The sequence below is a fragment of the Chaetodon trifascialis genome, chromosome 7, assembly GCF_039877785.1.
Source record: "Chaetodon trifascialis isolate fChaTrf1 chromosome 7, fChaTrf1.hap1, whole genome shotgun sequence".
In the NCBI taxonomy this organism is placed as follows: Eukaryota; Metazoa; Chordata; class Actinopteri; order Chaetodontiformes; family Chaetodontidae; genus Chaetodon; species Chaetodon trifascialis.
This window is the reverse complement of record NC_092062.1, coordinates 27115779-27137658: the sequence shown is the minus strand read 5'-3', so window position 1 is coordinate 27137658 and position 21880 is coordinate 27115779. Positions and strand designations below refer to the sequence as shown.

General features: G+C 43.9%; 1 protein-coding gene across 1 annotated transcript; it reads right to left on the bottom strand.

Annotated features, from left to right (window-relative positions):
* Nucleotides 1–4501: 4501 nt before the first annotated feature.
* On the bottom strand, nt 4502–16964 carry LOC139334329 (ubiquitin-conjugating enzyme E2 E1-like). The gene is made up of 6 exons (XM_070967145.1): nt 16696–16964; nt 15221–15404; nt 14398–14448; nt 8580–8712; nt 5577–5724; nt 4502–4769 (listed from the first exon to the last, which is right to left on the bottom strand). Exons 2-6 carry the CDS (start codon nt 15373–15375, stop codon nt 4672–4674), a joined length of 585 nt encoding a protein of 194 aa, XP_070823246.1. The 5' UTR covers nt 15376–15404; nt 16696–16964; the 3' UTR covers nt 4502–4671.
* Nucleotides 16965–21880: the final 4916 nt, after the last annotated feature.

Below are 21880 nucleotides of genomic sequence, written 5' to 3'. Positions count from 1 at the left end.
ACAGTATGTCAGGCCGCGTGCGGCCGTGTACCGACGGTGGAGGAGCATGTTTTCAAGGTTTTCCAGTCGATTACATGACTGTTTTTTAACAGTTCGATGCCGCAGAGCTGCGGCAGGCAAACACACGTCGTTTGAGTGTGAAGAGCAGTACTTTAAAGGAAGTACATTTACAAGAGGTTTAAATTTGAGCTACCTGAATGTGTTTATCTTATGCTACTTTAAACAGGTACTCCATTCTCCATGAGGGAAATGCACTTTCTACACCACGACATATATTTGACATTTGTAGTTACTGGTGTACATGATGGATTCGTATATTTATTCAAACTGAAACATCAGCTTGTAAAATGCTGCATTGTTACACATTAGAATTAGTACCACCAGTTACATCATTAAAAGGTTACTGCTTCAGTAACAGTACTCCAATAGACCATTAAACAGAGAGTCCTGCACTGGGCCAGTCTGCATAATGAGCATGTACGTATGAGTTTGTGCATCAACATGTGTATATTTATTCTTTGTGTATCTCTCTGTATACATTTACATACATGTACATACAGTTCATATATAAACTGTAGACCTGCGTGGATACGACTGACTTATTTTAATAGAAGACCAGAACAGGGATCACTATTCTCAACTCAAATGTGTCCATATTGTGTTAATGCCCTTTAACACGTCAGTTAGAGCAATCCTCACATCAGCCGACACCAGCTTTATTTCATGTTTTTCTGTATTAAATGTTCATGTAACTGCTAAACCTGTAAATGAAACAATCACAGCCTTAAAAAACACTTTTTTTTCCATGTTTGGAAAGCCTCTGCTGCTTTCACTTGTATTTGTACAAAAACATGCACGTCACAATCAGTTGATATGGGTGGGTGGAGTCCCCCCCCCCTTTTAAGGCACTCAGGCTGAATTCATATCCTACTTACAATCATTACTTCAAAACCTATGACCTGCTTTCCCCAATAAATTCAACATGCAGCAGGATAAGTTTGAGATCTGCTCATAGTTAACCCTCAAGCCGCCCCTGGCTTTGACTTTGTGCAGATTGAAATAACTTTGCGTTGTGTTACTGCCTTTGACTTCTCAGTTTAGCCAATCAGAGACAAGATGTGGCCTATGAAGAATTACAGGATTTACATCTGTAGGAGAACCCCCCCCCCCCCCCCCCCATACATGTAAGAAGTGAGGTGAAAGTGAAATTGTGTTATTTGTCATTTTGTTAAGCCCCATGGAAGTCCCCAAACTCCCCCAGCAATCAAGATCTGATTATTCTCAGGTCAGAAGACGTACAGGTGTCAAGGTGAAAAATAGGTCAAACTGGGCCCAGAAGTTAGTTTTTTAGACAAATAGATAACACGTGCTAAACTTAAACAGCATTTAAAGCCACAGTTAAACCGCAGTTTGGAGCAAACATCTGGCAAAGATTTTAATTTATCCAGTACTTTATGTTCAAATACCTGGAAAACCAACAACATTCCCGACAGCCTCGGCTGTGCTCTGTGGTTAGTGCTAAAGGGCAAATGTTAGCACGCTTACGCTCCAAACCAAGATGGTGAGCACAGTCAACCTTTCACATGTTCTGCATCAGAATGCAGCCTTTAGCTCAAAACACAGAACAGTAATGTTCAATAGTTGGAATCAAAACCATTTCAGTGTTTAACAGGGAGAAAAAACAATGATTTTGGTATCAAACACTCCAAAATATTTTTAGCATATATTTGACATATAACAAGACATCATAGATGAACAGACAGGATCTTATATTTCACTGTGGTCCTAATTATCCTCTGAACATAATCACTGCATCATGTTATATTTAACCTAGATGTCTAAAAAAAAAGAAGAAAGAAAAAAAAAACCTCCTTTTCGACCCAACTTAACCCCATTTCAACCCAGACATCTGCACATTTGCCAGTTTCCAAAGCTCTATAGCGTAGCTGGGTGGAACGCCGTGTTTCTGATTAACCCTTTAATGATTTTATGTTCATTGGATCATAAATCTCTCTGGCCGATAGTAAACCTCTCAGGCTCAGCTACACGTGTTACCTGCAATGTGAATGACTGATGTGAATGATTAACATTTAACTGCTGACCAGAGGGACGTGTTTAGTCAATTTTGGGATCTTGCTGCACGTGTACAAAACCGTGTTTGGAAGATGAGTGATCTATTAACTCGGGTTGTTTTTTGTTGTTGTCAGAGAATTATATATTGGGTTTTTGGAAAAGATGCTCTGACAATTAAAGAAACAGGGGCAAAGATCCCTTTGTCAGTTTGAAAAGCACGAGTACTACCAGCTGAGAGAGTATTTATTTACCAGATTCAGCTGTCTGGACAGGGTTCAGGCCTCTGTGGAATGGTTCACTCTTGGCAGGACATAAGATCCTCAAGAGCTTTCAGCCATCAGAAGTATTTTAAGAGCTAATAGTGAACACACTCAGATCCAACTTAGAAGCAGGTTTATTGAAGTATCTCCTCCGTAGTGTTACAGATGTCTCAGTTTGTGCTGGTTTCATGCTGCTGTCTCTACCAGGCGTCTCATGAAAAGGAGACTTTTACCTGGTTCAAGAGGAAGAAAGTTAGTGGCATCGAAAGGCTGGTTAAGATTTGTATGACTGTGAATAGCTAAGCCAGTAAAAGATGACCTGATTTCCAAACAGCACAAAGTACAAGATGACACATTTCTTTAATATTTTTCACAAAAAAGGAAAAGAGTCTGAAGCAAAGGTCTGGGCCAGTGGCTGCAGCACAAGCCCAAAGCGTGAAGGATCCGCCCCCGCCTCATGAAAGCCTGCACCCTTTTTGCTCGTTGTGTATCTGAACTTCATCAGTCCACAGGACTTTTCTGGCTTGTTCACATGTTCATTTGCAGACTCGTGATGCTGAATTTTTAGTGGTGAGGAGGCAGGAAAGGTTTTCTTCTGATGACTCTGCCATGAAGGTCATATTTGTGCAGGTGTTTGCACAGCAGATCAGAGCACCTGCACGTCAATGTCTGCTGAATGTTCCTGAAGGCCTCCTGCAGCCACTCAGAGGCGCTCTGCTCTCTTCTTATAGTCGCCTCCTGCTTTGTGGCCATCAGTTACTTTAATTTTCAGAGAGCAGCTGCTTGGAGGAGTCCACGGCTGCTGATTGTTGGGACAGTGTTTGAGGACTCAGAGTTTATAAAGCCTTAAAATTTGCATCACCTGGTGTTTCCTAACAATGATGTGAACGAGCTGATGAGATGTCGGTTATCTGAGAGCTCAAACCTGTTGGGGCGGAAAGTCTTTTAGACGGTGCTTTTCCTTTTTCTCCCTGAAATTATACAAACACAAAAATAATGGACGACTCTGCCTTATAATGTTGACAAGGATGTTTCACCTTTTGGAGAGGAGTGCAGTTTCTACTTACAGAACATTTCACAGGAAGAGAAAGTTGAACCATTTCATTGGCAGTGCAAATGAAAAATCCCCAAACTCTGCCATTCTTTAAAGCAGTGTTTCTTAATTCCGGTCCTCGGGCCCCACTGCTCTGCATGATTCAGACCTCGTTCACACTCAGGGAAAATGCATATGTTTTCATGCAGTTTGGCCTAACATTTACATGTAAACAGAGCTTTTTTTCCACGGAAAACGCTAATTTTTAAAAACTCCGGCCAAAGTGGAGATTTCTGAAAACGGTGGTTATTTGTTGGCGTGTAAACAGGGTTAAACGGCGTTTTAGGTTCCGAAACGTCACAACATGCGACTGAAAATACTTAATGTCATGTGAGCCACCTTGTTTACACTCGTGCCCATAGGCTTGGCATAGCGCTCAACGGCGTATTTATCCATGTTCATGTAAACAACAACAACATTTCTGAAAACGATGATATGTGCACCATGAAAACGGAGGGGCTAAAATACCCGTTTTCAAAAATACCCTGCTACGTGTAAACGTAGGCTTAGATGTTTCCTGCTCCAACACACCTGATTCAAATGAGTGGCTCGTTATCAGGCCACTGCAGGGCTTGATGACGAGCTGATCATTTGAATCAGGAGTGGTGGAGGAGGGAAACATGCAGGGCAGTGGGGCCCGAGGACCGGAGTTAAGAAACACTGCTTTAAAGGAAGAGGCTGGAGATGTTCTGTACTTTTTAGTCTCTAAATACTTTCCTGTCTTTGTATCTGATGTTCTTGAAACCAACATCCAGTTTTGGGTGTCCACAGCAAACATAATTACAAATATTAATAAATATGCGGTACAACTACATGTTTATATAAATATATTGAATGCTCAATAGCAAGTTTTTAAAGGGTCAAACAATTATGAGACAAGACAGCAAATATACTGAAAATGACCATAAGTGTCATCAATATATTGAAAACACTGCATTCATTCTGAAAAGAGTTGAAGAATTGTGTCCAGCATTACTGAAAGTAATTCCTGGTAATCTGTGTGGTGGGTTTGTGTGTGGATCTATTCTTCAATCGACAATGTAAAAAAAAAAAAAAAAGAGGCAGACAGACTTCCTTTCCATTGTGTTCCTTTATTACCATATTTGCAGAGATAACTTAATCAGGAAGCAAAAAATATACCAGACAATAAAGTACTAAAAATCTGAGATACAAATAACCCCCCAACACAAACCACCCGGAGCCCCCCCACCCCTCGTCCTCCTCCCGCCGCCGTCCTCGGTGCGTTTATGTGGCGTATCGCTTTGTCCACTGTTTGGCTGTTCGGTCATGTTCGGCTCTGTTAGTCGTGTACTGGGTGGCGATGCTTCCCACCAGAGGATCGGCTGAACAGAAAAACAGGTCGCAAGTTAAGTGGATCTGCGAGGAGGAGACGCTAACAGGCTTAGAAAGCTTTCCTCCCCCCGCATTGTTTCTGATCAATTAATTAATTGTGTTCAATTAACATCTGGCTCACAACAAATAACTTTAGGTGTGTCAGAAAAACAAAGAGGATTTTAGAAATGTTCATACTGATTCCACTTCCTCAACTCACCTGATTCAAACTGTGTTTCGCACATTGGAAAGTAGTTTTAGGTTCATGATCGACTGATCGATTGATAAAGCAAATCAAGTGCGTCTCCTGCGGCACAGAAATAACTTTTGTCTGCTGCCTGATGGAAAATCTCCCTGTGCTTTCGCTCTTACGTGCAGAGCACATTTAGAAACAGAATAGGATGTCCAGATGACGCCGGGTTTCCTGTCAAGGTGGCAGCACTTACACACCAGTTTCAGATTTGTGCTGTTTGGTAAAACCATAAATTTCGGGTTACAATTTAACTGACTCGAGCAGCGACCCCTCAGCCTCAACACTTTGCTTTGCCTACAAATACATGACGCAACATGAAAGGTGGAGCAGAGGTCGCTGAGATTTGAAGAGACAGAAAATGAAAAAACACAGCTGCCACCGCTTCCTGCTGTACACAGGCGGAGGATTTCGATGAACCAGTCAGAATAAGTGTGAAACGTTTCTGTGTGCTGCTCGCTGCAGTGAGCCCAAGACGTTAAAACCAAACTGTGAACTTTCAAAGGCCACCTCAGACTGACGACCAACAGCAGCCTGCGGTTCAAATGCTCTTAGATGTCAGTCTTACCTGGGTTACAGTCTGTGAGCAGGGAGCAGATGGACAGCAGCACCTTGGAGATGGTGAGGGCGGGGCTCCAGTTGTCCTTCAGGATGTCCAGACAGATCACCCCCTGACTGTTGATGTTGCAGTGATAGATCCTCGTACGAAATGTTACCTGCAGACACAGCAGCGGTTCAGTGATGTTAACCACATCAGATGCACTAAAAACAGTCTATAATCCTGTAATAGGATGTGTAATGTGACATATTGCAGTATTACAGAGGATTTGTATGTCTGCAAGCTTTTTATATTAATTTTCCTTCACAACTGTAAAGTCTAAGCAGCTCAGCATCTAGAGCAGTCACACATGACCTACAGACGGTTTATTAATGCAGAAAGTTCAATGATAAACTGTTAAAACAACAATACTGTTTATAAATGTTATGTCAAAGCGTTGAGGAGGATTTAGTGGCATCTACTGGTGAGGACGCACATTACAACCAACTGTGATGATTTACACAGCCTCCAGTTTTTTTGGAAGCAGGGTTGTGTGACAGGAGCCCTCTGGTGGCTGGACAGAGGTACTTCTACATGCCAGGAAGCACAGCCCTGACCAGACTGTTCAAAGACGTGGACTCAGTCTGTGGGTCTGAAAGGTGAAGCCAATGTGAGAACCTGCGTTGTTTCTAATGGCCAACAGAGGGCGACTCAATTGGTTGCAAGAAGAAGTTCGATTGTATAGAAGTCTATGAGAAGATGACCCTTCCTCTCACTCAGGTTATTACCTCAGTAAACATTTTCCTGATGAGTTCAAGGTCTCAGTCGCTAGTTTCAAGTGTTCAACACAGCACGATGTTCATTTGGTGAATTCTGAACCATTTCTAATGAAATAACCGATAAAGCAGGGTATGTGGGGACCTTGTGATTAACATATTGCTGCTAAGGTGAAAGAAAGTGATTTCGCAGCAAATGTTCTGATAGAAACACTGAAAACCAAAGTATTTTGGAAACGTCAGCTGGAAGTGTGACGTGTTTTTACGTGTCAGCGTAGGTCTGCAGCACGACCAGCATCAGAGGCGCTGAAGCGTTTAGGAAGGACAACGTTTCGCACTCGGCTCAGATTCTCAGATAAAAGAATATTTTAAAATCCACCTTTGCCTTTCTAACTTCACAAGGCTGCTTCCTACTGACATTTACACGGGAAACCAAACTTTCCATTCTCTCTCACACATACAAGCCACAATATTCTGTCTAAAATAAAGAGCTGAGAAATGCATACGATGCTCTATAAGGGTTTGCTTTAGCTGAAAACAAACAGCCGACACAAAGAGGAGCTCCTTGTTTTGTCATTATCTCTGCAGAACAGGCTGTTTTTTCATCAGGCCCATTGTTTTATGGTTGCTGACCATACTTGTTACACAAAGTAGCTTAACTGGTCCAAATAATCGTGTCGAGACAAACAAATGAACCAGTATTCATCTACTCATGTGCACAGACAGCGGAAAGTACAGTACAGTGAATCCATTTAGTACAGAGGATCCACTAGTAAAGCTAGAAAAATGAGAAAGCTCTTAAGGAGAAATCCATTAGCAAATGAAAGCAGACCACACAGATGTCCGAAGAGCGACTTTCTGTGGCGTCTCCTGAAGGCCTGCAGTGGATCTACGTGTTCACGAGACAGCGAATGCTAGAAATGTTTTTCCAAAAAACAGGACCAATGACATTCTACACTTTCCACTGTTTTCCACAGAGACCGGAGGAAACCTGTGTGTGATCTGCAGCTTTCGAAGGCCAGCCTGTACTCATGTGTTCATCTCTCTTCTGCTTGTACATGCGCTGATGTGTTTTCTCAAACCATCTCCAGACAACGTGCGGACATTGTCTGGAGTTACACTTTTGGTCTGGGCGAGGGGTGACGGCTGGGTGGAGCGTGCAGGAGGCCACAATCGGAGCGATGGCAGCTAGACTCTGCAACGTCATCAGCACACCCAGTCGCTCGCCTTTTCTCCAGACAATCATCTGCTCCATTCACACGTGGGCTCATTCGGATGTTGAACGGACTTTGTACAAGGGTAAAGTCCTGTTTGGCACATTTGTGGACACAAACTCGCCCGGTTAATGTCTGTAAAAGTTCAGGGCAGCAGTGCATGTGTGAATGCAGCTCAGTAAACCAGAGCAGGAGGAGCTGTGTCTCACAGAAGACAGTCAGCACTTTGTCTTTGCTCCAATGCTTCAGGCAAACACACAAGCTAGAGCTGCTAGTTAGCTGCAGGAAATCCGACAGGAGCTGAACTTTACTCTGGTGCATCGTTCCTGTGTGCTCTGAAGTCTGGTGATACTCTGTTGTCAATAAAAATCCAATAAAAGACCAAAACCAGCAGTGAATTCTTATTACTCTACAACAAAAACTACTAAAACCACATCATTCAAACATGCTGTTGAACACACACACGACATTTTATTTTGAGCTGATCTCACATTCACCATCCTGCTGCTGGGAAAACTCACTCACAACCCCACTGTTGTTTTGGGAAATTACTGAGCCAGTTTTTTTTTTTTTTTAAAAAGGAAGTAAATATTCCTGAAAATTTTACGTCTGCATTTGAACCGACAGGCTCAATTCTGACTGCCAAAGGTAGGAGAGTCAGAAAGTATTAAGGATGCACAGACACAGTTAATTTTAGTTCTTTCGTGGGATTTGATTATATATAGAACAACACCAGACGTGTCCTTTAAGCAACATTTTCAAAGCTGAACTTAATGGATCCATCTGTGACAGCAGAGCAAAACTCCCCCATGTCAGATCTCTGCTTTCACATGACAGCCTGAAAACCCGTCAACGTGCTTCACTCCCTCTGAACAGTAATCTCTGGCGTCAACATGCAGCTGCCAACTGTTCAGATTTTTATTAAAGTACTAAAATAATTTTGTTTCATTATTGTTTTCAAACCAAACCAGGTGACTACAGGTGGTATTTGTACACAACTTCAAGTGAGTGCCAGCAGGCATATGTATTGCTAAAGTCAGTACCTTGGGGGGTTTGAAGGGGTAGTCTGGCGTGAAGGCAATGTCCAGGAAGAAGACGCCTCCCTCGTACACGGAGCCCGGTGGTCCCAGGATGGTCGACCTCCACTCATAAATGTTGTCTCCCTTTGGGCCAGCACTGCAGGCAGAAACACACCTTCACTTACATTTACTGTCACAAAAACTGAAGCAATGCTGCATCCATGCAGGACGGTGCTGAGTACAAAACCTTCTAATCATCTTCATTTCCATTTTCCAAAACATTATGGATTCATCTCATATTTACGTTTTAAAGAAGCTACAAGGAGTTTTTCTCAATTCAATACTGATGATCCTCTTTGAGCTACAAGGCCATCAGTGAGAAAACTGCTCATTTCCATCCAGCTATTCTTAAAGCCTGTCAGCAGGTCTGATTCACCACGAAATCAGACCAAATGATTTACGAAACACAGGACGGGAGAGCTGAATTTCACATTTTCCCAGACAAAGTCTCACAGTGAGAAGTACATTAGTCAGTTAAAAGGACACAGGGGGAGATTTTCCTTTACTGAATTTTACTTCTGACATCATATTTTGTGGTAATGGCCGATGCTGTGGCATGTGCAGCAAAGGGGACGGTGAAAGAACGGGAGGTTCTGCTCACGCTGCTCCTGTCCACAGGGGACGCCGAGGGAACAGAAAATCAAAGTTCCTTAAAGCACTTTCTTTAAAGAATCGATGCTTGTTCTTGTCGTTCTTTCTTAATAGTATTTACCATTCTAGATGGTCCTGACGCACAGGAAATAAAGGCAAATACAGGATAATAAATAAAGTCAGAGAAAACAAAGACGCCCACACGCTGAGGAGGAGTGTCAGGACATCGGATTACATGCTGCTGTTGCTTCAAACTGATGCATCTGGATCTCCGTCAATGGAGTATCTGATGCAGTGTGTACTACAGTGTGAAAGTCAGACTCATTCATGAACTGTGTGCATGATGAATCGCTGCGTGACTGAAGCTTCCTGGCAGCATGGTGGAGCATGTGGGTGTCAATTTCTTTCTTCAACAAGGTGATGAAGTAAAGCTGACTGTAACGGCCGCCTTCCATTAAAGAGCTGCTCAACACGTGTCATTAAAGGGAAATTCCACCAAAAGTCAAGCATGATCTGCAGGAGGAGACGCTGCATCAAAGATTTGCATCATGTCTGAAGCTCAAAGGATCGAGGGAAAATCATCACGGGAAAGCTCGGAGCTGCGCTGCCTTTGATGGATGAAAGCAAGCGTAACGTGTGCAAATTGTCTCATTTAACATGTGTTCAATAATCATCATTTGAATATAAAATGCAGCACCATTGATGCATTTCTGCAAAATGACTCAGATTTCAGTATATTCTGCCGTTAAACGAGGAGTGATGAGAGGGCCTTTTCCCCTGTGCGTCATTCTGAAGTTGCCTCAGTTCAAAGCAAATCCCCGATGGTGTGTCTACACGTCATGATCTGTAATCTGTATTGATTTCCCCTCAAAGCAGCCCAGCCTTTATCCCTCATACATGCAGAACATGTGGTCTTGAAGCCCTTGGGGTCATGAATACAAGACATAATAGTATTGATCCAAAACTCTTCGGGGGTGTGGGGGCAGATGTTGTGCTCCGCGGTGCTTTTTTGATCTGCGTTAACCATGGACGTTTGGCACCAGCTATAACGCATAAATCAATGCAGAGAGCACAGTTTGGACTCTTAAATGCGTGTTAAAAGACATGACGGGACATGAGATGGATGAAAACGTCCACCACATGAAAGGCTTCGACATCCAAGTGATTTTAATGATATGAACACATATCAAACACACACACACACACACACACACACACACACACTCCTCCTCACTGTAAAAACAACACTTTTCTGCATTCAGGATAAACCATTAAGTCTGATCCAGGATTCATTCATTTTGATTTCACAGAAGATGTTTGTTGTTTGAGCTACATCGGATACACTCCTGAAAACTGGCCCAAACCTTTTCGGGAGCCAAACCGGAGCATGTTTTCAACACTAGCTGAGCAGCAGCCATGTTGCCTTGTGCACTACAGACTTCAAACAGTCACACAGCTTGAACATTAATGCCACATTTCCACTAGCGCGGCTCAACTCTACTCTACCCAGTTGTTTTGTGTTTCCATTAGGGATAGTACCTGGTACCCGTTACTATTTTTAGTACCTGCTCTGGCGAGGTTCCAAGCGAGTAGAAGCGATACTATATGTGTGACGTCAACAGCCTGTCGGCCACTGATTGGCTGGAGAGTGTCGTCACTGGTCTGCGACGTCCAACACCGGAAAAACAATCCCGCCCCAAACTTGCCTGTACTTTTCCAGAGTGTTCTGCCTTGCAGCCCGAAGCCTTTTCTGGGTTTCTTCTCTTGCTTTGTGTGTGACAAAAAGCCACAAACCGAGCAGCAAATACAACATCGCCTCGATGTCCTCCATTGTTTGTCGGCTCTGTTTGCGTCGCATACAAACTGACGTCATGGCAGTTTCGCGCAGACGTGGTATGACGACCCCGCCTACGTTGAGGAGGTACTATGAAGTACTCAATTGTAATGGAAACTCAACCAAACCAAGTAGAGTAGAGTAGAACCGAGTCGAGTAGAGCTGGAACTGTGTAATGGAAATGCGCCATAAGTGCTGCAGCAGCAGTGAAATCCAGCTTCAGATAACAAGTGACGTTCACTGACCAACATACAGTTCAGCAAGTGTGCATGTAGAAGAATCAGAGACAATCCCCTTTATTTGTCACACACTACATGCACACACACGCCATGCACTGGTGAAATTTTTCCTCCACCTTTAACCCATCCTGGTCGTCCTTCCTCTGTGGCAGACCAGGAGCGGTGGGCTGCCATCCGACTGGCACCCAGGGACCCAGTTTTCCCCGTCGTCACCATTGGTCAGGTGGTGATCTTCATGCATGTTTTTAGTGGGGGTTATTTAATGAGGACACCCCGGGTGAGCACGGGGAGAACATGCAAACTCCACACAGAAAGGCCCCTTTCTTCGAGCGGCAGACACCGAAGGCATGGTGGAGGACACGCCTCCGGCACCCACAGCGGGAATCGATCCCCGGGACCTTCTAGCTGTGAGGCGACAGTGTTACCACCGTGCCACCAAATAAGCTGAAGGCATCCCTCTGTTGAGCTCACAGAGAACATCACGAGGATGGATCAGTGGTTTAAACCTGAAACTGAACGTTAACCTCCTCCACAGCAGGTCAGGTGTGCAGCAGAGGTCACCGTGGTGAACAGAGCCACCTGTGTGACACTCTGGCTTTAGGCCCAATCATTTTACAGCACAAATAAACTCGCAAATAAATCAATAATCTGCACAGTACCAACAGTGAAGCTGGGACTCAACACAAACGACTTCAGTTTCATTAATATCACTTACGTGCAGCCATGCCCCCCCCTTCAATAACAAGTTAAGCCTGAGTGTATTTTCACATGTTGAACGTTTAAATTATTACAAAACACACTGTCACATAATAGGAGGCACTCAATTAAACGTGGCTCTAATCCATCACGCTGGGGCAGGTTGTATTTTAAGCTGTCACACTTCATTGTTGTAATTACTAAGTCCATTAAGAATTCGCCTGAATGACAAGAGCCTGTTGCCGAAACCTGCTGCTGCTGCTGCTTTTGTCCTTCAGTGTCAGAACTTTCAGCAGCATTAATCCATCCTTAATCCACGATTTAGGACGTTCGTTTAACCATGAGCATCATCGCGCCGTAGTCACGATGCAGTCAGAGACGCGAATCATCTTCTGACTGTCACTCAAGGCTTCAGTGAAAGCCTCACTGGGCTTTAAACAGAGCTCACCAAGGCCTGTGATTACTGTTTGTTTCCATTTCCTGTTTTACTAAAACTAGACGCAGATTTTGAAGGTGGAAGTCAAGTTATCAACTTGTCATTTGTGAGTTATTTCAAAAGTAATGGAAACGCTGAATGAGAGCCAGCAGAACAATCTGAAATAACTGCTGCATTAATGACTGTTCTCTGTCATTTCCTTTCAATTCACCACAACGCAAACACACATTTCACAACTCGTGTCACACGAGGTGAAGCGAAACACGGAAAACTAAAAGCTTCATTTTACAAACACACTGATTTTCAAATGAAGGCCGGCTCCCTGCGAGGTGGCAGCTAGCTTTCCCACCCAGAAACAGCCGGAGAAGCTGCTGTTTTAGACACGAAGACAAGCGGCAGCAACAACAACAGAAGCAGAAACGTCGTTTTGATGACTGGAAAAGAAAAAAAAACCTGTTTTCCTCCAGACAGCGTTCATATCGACGGTCTGTGGCCTGAGGTCGGCTGTTTGATCTGCCGAGCCCTGATGGGAGAGATTCCTCTGTTTCTCTTTTCTACTTTCACAGGGGGGTCAGAGGTCAGGCTCAGCTGCAGAACGGCAGCCTGGGGGAGGGGGGAGGCTTCAGTGATTTGCCTCAGGTGGGAACATACCTGCTGCAACGGGAGCCTGAACCCAGACCAGGTTCGCTTTTCAAGTCTCAACTCTACAGCTCACCAAGCAGCAGAGGGGTCAGTCACACGTAAGCTCTCATACGAGACGCCAAATTTAGGCCTGCAGCTAACCCTTATCTTTCTTATCAATACATTTCTCAATTATCTTCCCAACTACTCAACTTCAAATGTCTAAAACTGGTGAAAAACAGTCCCAGAGTCCAACATTACATATTCAAACTCCTCATGCTGCCAAACAGTTCAGTGGGCTAAAAAGGAAATCTCTTATTAATACCTTCGATGCGCACGGAGTTACAGTCAGTAACCAATCAATGCTCACTGTGGTTTCTTTGGACAACTTAATTACATTTTGCACAGGCCTAAAAATAATGTTGGTGTTCAAACATCTCCACACATAAGAAAGGACAGAGGCACAGCCAGTATCAGCTGATTTTAGATCAGCGGAAACATTAGTGTCTGAGTATAATGTTGCAAAGCCGTGACAAGAAACTGCAGCACACAAATGCCAAAAATATAAATGAGGTCATTTGAAAGCATTGCTGTCAATATATATCTGACAAGTTTATTTTCCCAGTCGTAAAGCGTCCACAGTCCCCCTCCAGACAAAAAAATATTGTGCTTATTGCTACTTCACTTCACTGTGCAGAATGATGTACGAGCAGTTTCGTACATCACGAGAACGTTTTCACACTCGTCTCAGTTTCACATGTTTGTACAAGCAGGATTTCAGCTCGTTTGGAGGCCAGTTATGGGCCAAGATTCATCTTGGACGTCTACAGCCATGTGGACCCTCGAAGGGTCCCAGCACACAAACACTGAGGACGGACTTCTCAGCGAAACACGAGACCTTTAAAGTGGAAAACGTTTGCATTTTCACAGATTCTCAATGAGGGAGAAGGAGTGCATTATTATTATTATTCAAAGTATTTTTACATGTCTTAAAACATGTCTGACAAGGACCTTTAATAGTGAAACTCAGATTACTGTCAAAGCTTAAAAAAAAATACAACTATCAAATTTAAATTGAACATATCACTAACAGCCAGTTTACCACTTCTGACTGAACTGAGAAGAAATACTGCAGCCTGATGTAACGTCTCACCCTGAGGCCTCCTCACCTCACTGAACTGATCAGGTGTCAGATGCAGATTTATCTCTTTGTAAATGTTAAAAATTGTAATAACGCAAGAGTAAAACTTGCACAAGACTAAAATAAAACGGTTTAGTTGATCCCACAGCGGGACACCTGCAGGGTGGGATCACTGCACCGCTCGACAGACAACGGACAGACTTTAAGCAAAGAGCGAAACCCACCTGCAGTTTGGCGGAGGGTCCAGTGTGATGTCAGCCAGCTCTTTCTGAATCCTGCACACACAAGAAACCACATCAGTCACTGATGATTACAAGTTAAAAGACAAGTTCTGTCATCTCTGGTGGATGCACATTCTGGATCGCTTCTTTATGTTATCAGCTTGTGAGTAATGTGATTTCTGCTATTGGTTTCAGCAATGATTGTGAGAGCGAGCTATAAAAAGACCAAGAGGAGCGAGGTTTTGTTTTGTTTTCAGAGCAGAAAAAGGAAGCTCTGAGTCACTCACTCTGAACAAAGTACATGTTACGACCGCGTACGTTATGGTCTGTTGAGGCTATCGTCTGAGGAGAAATTAGCTTGTGTTCCTCTTCTATGATGGATTTCCTCCTATACGACTGTTGAACGGTGAAGCACTAGAAAGCTTGTTCTCCTGAAAACTTTCTCCAATCATACTTCACTGCACTCAAATGTTTTGTCAATTTATCCCTGTGAGAAATCAGCTAAAGTGCAGCAGCAGCAGGTGCTAAAAGGGGTCTTCAGTCATATGACGATACTCATTCATCCAGGTTGTGGTACTTCTAAGTACTTTCCAAAGGAAGCTGGACTTGTTTGTGGTTCTAGAAGATGTTTCGCTGCAGAGCTGAAACACAAGCAGGTCCAGGTGGCTTTGCACTAAGACGTCACGTGCCTTTCTTCTCATGAGAAATCCCAAATTACTATCAGAACAAATTCAGATTAAAGCAATATTGGGATCGATTGAGCGCCTGACTGTGTGAGAATCTAATAACCGATTGCTGACTTTGTGAAGTGGGCTTTCATCTGAACCTTTTGGCGCTGGTGGAGAGCAGCTTGGAGGTCTTGCTCATGCTGGCTTTGCTCTCCCGTTTCTTCTTGCAAAGCGTGTCCCTCTGTCTGCTTTGGCTGGAGGACGGCGGCGAGGACGAAGAGCTGGTGCTGGCGCGGGAATCCTCATCCGACATACCGGTTTGGATTGGAGAAGAGCCGGGACCTGAGGCAGAGAGCAGGGCAGCGAAGTGAGCTTAGTCAGACCACATCAGGTGGAGCAGTTTCAGGATGATTTCTAACCTCAGCCAAAGCAGATGCTAATCCCCCGAGTGGCCACAGTAGCTGATTAGTTTCAGGACTCACAATGAGCCACTTTCACTATTTCTAAACAACTATTTGCATGTTTTCATAAACAACTGCTGCTTACCTGCCACAGCAGCTGGGAGACCAACTGACAAACGGATTTCTGTTTTGGTAGTTTAACTACATCATTCCTCTGATAACAGAAATCCTGTATTTCACTGTGATGACGACGGTTATTAGCAGCAGTCAACATAGGAAGCATGTTTAAAGTCAGAGCTGGGATATTACCTGGGAAATTATACTCGTGTTTATCTGTTGAACTGGTTGCTCCACCAGTGTGTGTGTGTGTGTGTGTGTGTGTGTGTGTGTGTGTGTGTGTGTGTGTGTGTGTGTGTGTGTGTGTGTGTGTGTGTGTGTGTGTGTGTGTGTGGAGAGGGGGCTCAAACAAAGCTGTTAGCTCCACCGCTGCTATTTTTCCAAGTACTTATTTAACGTTAGCTAAGGTTTCCGTGACGGCGAGCGAACTGCCGTTAGCCGACGAGCTAGCTAAGCACACGGTTCACACCCGCTCGCGCTGAAGTTAACCGTTTCACAGCCGCAAACTCGAAGCTCACACTGCTGTATAATAGTTCAATTCCACTACATGCTGATGTTTATTAAACGTATCGTGGTGGTGACTCCCCTCAGCAGAGAGCTATTGATACCTGCAAACCCCCCCATACCACCCCCCCCAGCTGGCAACGAACACTCAGGCCCAACGACTTCAGGGATGGGACTACTTCTTGAACAGCGTGCGTGTGAGGGGGGGCTGCTTGCTAAGCATCCTTAATAAGTGAATCGACAACTGGATAACCGTAACATAAATTTAGACGTGAGTCGTCTAGATTATTGCACATAACGTTGTGTTTATGAACATTAAAACCGGGGGTACGTGAACGTGTTTCAAGGCTAAATGAGACAACGAAACATTAAACGCGTCAGATAGCAACAAGGCACGACTCCGTTCCAGCACATAGCCGGAGCCCCTTTTTCGTGCGACCGACTAACCGCGACCGTCTTGTTTGTTTGCGGTCTTTTCAGCGCGTGTACCGACGAACTGACCTTCGACTTCGCCTGGAAACGCGCACAGGCAGCAGACCGATTCGTCCACACTGGTCACTCAGTGAAATATCGACCTTAAATCATCTATTTTGCTCACTATTAAAACTTACCCAGTCTATTGTGTCTGGACCTCCGCCACAGTCTTGGCTAGCTGGTGCCTGTCGCCCTCTGCGGAACGGAAGTAGCCTGCCGCGGCTGCAGTGGGCTGAACGGCACCGGTCCTCCTCTGGAAACACAGCAGCCCTCACCTTATGAGTTTTCCACAGATTAACTCAGATAAAATCATCTAATTTCCCTGATTTCACGTTACATTTCGGGATTCAACACCCTGCTCCGGTGACTATTTGAAGGCAGGTGTGGTTGCAACAGGAGGTCGAACTTTGAGTCGTGAACTTCAGTATTTCACCTGAGGATTGAGCTGGTGAAATTATAAATAACAAACAATCAATAACAAATAAATTAATGGATTTCTATGACTGCGCTCTGTATTTGACAACCATAAAAACTCTCTGAATTTGAGGCGATGATCGAAATCTGTCCATAAAAGCATTGCTTATTTACATAATTTAAAGGAGAAGATCTGCAAAGCGTGACGTGTTGTTTACTATGTTCAGAGGGTTAATCTACAGGAACTTCAGCAATGACTAAGTTGTTGCATCACTGGCTGCAGAGAATGAAACTGAAAACCCACTTAAATTGACCACATCTTGAATTAGTCATAACTAACAAGGTGTTATCACACGGCCAGTGTTGAAAATATCCTTCAGGTGCAGCCTAAGAGGACATTTTCTCTGTTTTAAGCAGATTGTTGTATTAAAGGGCAGCAATTCTCTGCACTTACTGCCTCCATCATGTGCAATAAATGTTGCAAAACCTTCTTATTTGGACTGCCCCTGCTGCAATTACTAATAAATTACATATTAAGAGATTTGCAAGGTGGAAAGAGTGCCTTTACAGCAGGTAAATGAGCCGTGAAGTGCATAACATACTGTTACCTGCTGGCGGGCGCGTGGGTTTAAAAGGCGAACAGGGTAATCTTGCCAGGTTGTGAACCCTGCTGTGTCAAAGTTTTGACGGTAGCATGTGCTCATCTTTAACCATTCAGTTTCTTTACATTTAAAGGAAGAAGAAACCTTTTCATCTCTGTTTCAACACTTCATTGAAGCCATGTGATGCACACATTGGCTGAAGCATTCAAACCTGATGCCTGATTCACTTTGGGGCTCAATTACTCGATCTATGCTCCAATATTATCCTGCACACACCTTCAGGAGTCACTGAAGAACTTGATATGGGGTTAAGATAAAGTAAATGCTATTTAATTCAGTAATGCCATTACTGCAACACATCAACCTAATCCTTTCCTCTAATCTTTGGTGAATATATATCAAGTGTTGGTATTTCAGCGCCCATTAATGCAGGCGTGCAGGCTTTAGCCAGGTTGGCATTCAGCCTGCTGGCTACTGTCTTGCAGACTAGTGGCTGTCTTATTATTTATGCATACCACTGGTCAGTCAGAGCGTCTATTAAAATGTAAAGTATGTGTTCTGCGATGCTGTTTGCACCAGGATCCTAACTGGAACACCGAATCTGTTAAAACACGAGGTGAGTCAAAAGGTGACTTGATCCTTTGCTTTAAAGCTTTTGTTGTATGACTAATTTATGATGCCAAAATATGACACACTGCAAAAGCATGTTGTGTGATTTGTCATGAAACAAGAGCTTTTCTCCATCAGGCCCATTTCTTCCATTTCAAACACTCTGGATTGTACCAAAGATCACCCACTCTTTTAAAATCCTCATTCACATTCAAGCACCTCATGTTTTCACCTTGTGAAGTATACGGATGTGGATTTGAGGCCTTTTTTTCTTTGACTTTCACGCTAATGATGAGTCACTTTGGAGAGCTGGGACTTATTATCACATGGTTTGGGGATGCCAAGAAGCCCCTGTGTTTTGAAGCATGGTAAGCATGGGTATATTTAATATTATAGCTAAGAATATACCTTGTTTACCAGCTGTCCGACTCCTACATGATGATTCATTGCTTAATTTATGAGAAGAAATAAACAGTCATCATTGGTACTCACCTGTCGAGCCTTAGTGGTATCAGTGATGTGAGGAGTCTGCAGAGTATCCACTGCTGCACCACCAGGCTACAGAGCAGCTTCTTTCCTCAGCCTGGGAGCCCCTTCCCATGAAAACCGGTTTATTTTTATGACTTATTATTTATTCATCCACTTACATAATTTTTGTTTTGTGTGTAGCATAAAGGGACCAGAACGAGCATGCTGTTACACAACCCTGTGCCGTAGAATGATAAATAAATGAACCTTGCACCTTGTAAAACTGATCTTTTGCAGACATTTCCATTGAGAAATTTGCCCTCATGCAGGCCGTGGGTCTGTAAAATGCTTCTTGTACAGTATCTGTGAGGACAGCAGGCGTTTGTGTTTGCCAAGACGTGACGTACAGGACATCATGGATGGGTGGATTTCATTTCTCCCTTTGCACAGAGTGACTGGGGTTGACTCATCTGAAGTCTAATTAACACCTTGCATGTTTTTATTTGTTCATGGTCTGATCAGGATTAGAGAATAATCCTCAGTGTTCTGTGTCTTTTTTGTTACACTTTCAGCAGTTGGAGAAACATGGCGGTGCAACATGGCGCCCTCTGTGGAAGAGGACTCACGTTCTCTGTAGATATAAAGATCTTGCTGTAAGGTAAGGGAAATAACCTTGTTTTAACGCTCTAAAAGTGGATTAAAGAGATATCTCTCCAGATAATATAGAGGAAGTCCCTAAGTCGATGCTGTAAACGACTGCACGGTTAAATCTGGTTTTAAGTGATGTCCAAACAGTGAGTCAGGCCTGTTTTTAGAGCCAGTAGCTCGAGCTCTTCATGGCAATGACACAAGCACGAGTGGTGATGAGTTAGAAATGGCCGTATCATGGTGTTATTGCATAAGATCAGATCACACAGAAGAGGAAGCCTCGGCTCGACGACATGCCACACAGCACAGACGACAGTCCTGCTCATTTGCACAAAAACTACACCAAGGTCCAGGATTTGCTCATGGCCACACATTTGGGTTTACTGGAGACATCTGGATGCGACGATTAGAATATTTCACCACAAACAATGGGTGAAAAAATGATTTCAGACCAAAGGAAAATCGATCACAGCGATGTCATGAGACGCACAAACAACACTCAGCGGCATTCAGAGTTCACTGTGGAGCTGTGTGAGGCTGTACGAGTCGTGCCTCAGAGGCAGGAAGATAAAAGAAGAACACCCACGAGTATGCGTTTTACACTTCTGAAACCAACTTTGTCTGCTCTCACATTCAGAGGTGCCGCTGGTGCAGACTGTGTCAAACACAGACCTTTTACAGAGGTCTCTGCCGGACCCCTCTTACGACTTTGACTGTGACGGAAGGTGAGAGGGCTGCCTTCACGCGGTAGTGCAACACTGTTTGTCACTGGCTGCTCCAAAAAGAGTTGTGTTGCAACGGGGTCAACGATTCAATAATATTGAGTGCTCTTAGTTCCTCTACATGTACGAAACTGGCATCATGCTGCTGCTACACAGCTAATTTCTTGCCAAGGGACGCGTTGGCTTTGACACAGGAGGGCAGTCACAGAGACCGACACAGAACATGCTCCGACGCCTCTATGGCATTGAGATTTTTCATGCACTAAACTACGGTGAGCAGCCATGGGGTCCTTTGTTCACAGATGGCTATGACCCAAACACACACACACACAATGCCCGCAAATCTGCAGGGTGTTTTTCTTTTATTTTCACGGCTGTGTGAGGCGTCATAACTCTGTCAGTAAGATCGCATACAGCACGTCGTACAGACCGTTTGATGAGGAAATCTCAGCCCTAAAAAGAGACCTGACTGATGTGCAGCAGTTTTTGGAAAGCTCATCTTAACCCTCAAAATGTCCCGTTGGCCCACAAACAAACACGATCACGCTGCAACATGAAACAGAGGATGATGAAAACGTCAGGTGATGTGATTTTACATCTCTCTGTGCCACACAAGTCTAATAAGCCATATGCCTTTGCCACCTCTAAGCCACATTCAAAGATTTGGATTTGTCAAGTGTACCGCAGAGGTCTGTGTCACCCTGTTCTGACTGTATATTACTAAAATTTATTATGGTTTCAACAAAGCAACAGATGCTCACACTTGATATTTTCCTCATGTTACTTCAAACAGACTGGCTAATATCTTGGTTGGATGCCGTTTATTGAAAAGCTTAATTTTGTTAAGCTATGAAATGTCTACATATGCATGTGTGGAGGTATATGCGTGTTGCAGGCACCACAGGTGCAGCCTGCATCTTTGTCTTCTGTCTTCACGTGAACACAGTTTGAATGACGGTCATGCTAGCTGCTCTGTGCAGCTGTGTTGAGGCACAGCAGTGCTTTGAGCTAAATGCTATGTTGTGTTTTGTAGGTTTTAATCATAAAGCAGTTTTGGACAGATTGAAATTTTGACCTGATGGTGGTGATGAAAGGCTTCACCACGGTTAATATAATTCACCGTGAGAGGAACATGAATGTCTGTGCTGAATTTCATGGCAATCCATCCAATGACCGTCGAGAATGACACTGGAAACCACAAATGTCATCTTAATGGTGGCACTAGAGGAAGAGCCAAAAGTCAGTAGGGTTCATCATCTGGGACCATGAATATTTGCACCAAACTTTGAACCCATCCGTCCAATAGTTCTCGGAGTATCTGAGTATGGAGCAAAGTGGTGGACGGACCAGCAGAGCATGAGCAAGAGCCACGCTGACAGCTCGGCTGGACACACACCGAAAAGCTGTTTGACTACAGTAACGCGAGTGCTGCAACGAGTCCATTCCTACAGCCTGACTTGACTTCTTATGGCCTCGGAACTGTGATCAAGATCAATTAACAAAGGTCATCCCACATCTGGATCACTGCCAAACACTTTCTCCTTGGCCCAAAGGTCTTTGCTCAGAACATCACAGATCCATTCATGACTTTCTCCCTGCAGATAGAGGCTCACAGATGAAAACATCGCACCTCCTTGATGGCGGTAATAAAAACTACAAGATATGGCAGAGTGATAACGAGCCATGCCCCACTAAAGCAGATAACTGAGGAGAACTTTATTGTTTCCCACTGTTAACTTTTATAATCAGGTGTGTGTGAGACATAAAGGCAGGAGATGAGAGCTGGACCGAATGAACGGAGGGTCACTGAGCAGGTCTGAGTATCTCAGTCAAACACAAATCGCAGACAGAGCCGAGTG

Bases quoted from the DNA above. Each gene is read 5' to 3' on its own strand.
- LOC139334329 (XM_070967145.1), bottom strand. From the start codon at position 15,375: ATGTCGGATGAGGATTCCCGCGCCAGCACCAGCTCTTCGTCCTCGCCG. The intron at 8,713-14,397 runs GTGGGTTTCGCT...TTCTGCCTGCAG, and splicing joins GACCCTCCGCCAAACTGCAG to TGCTGGCCCAAAGGGAGACA. The intron at 5,725-8,579 runs GTACTGACTTTA...CTGTGTCTGCAG, and splicing joins ACCCCTTCAAACCCCCCAAG to GTAACATTTCGTACGAGGAT.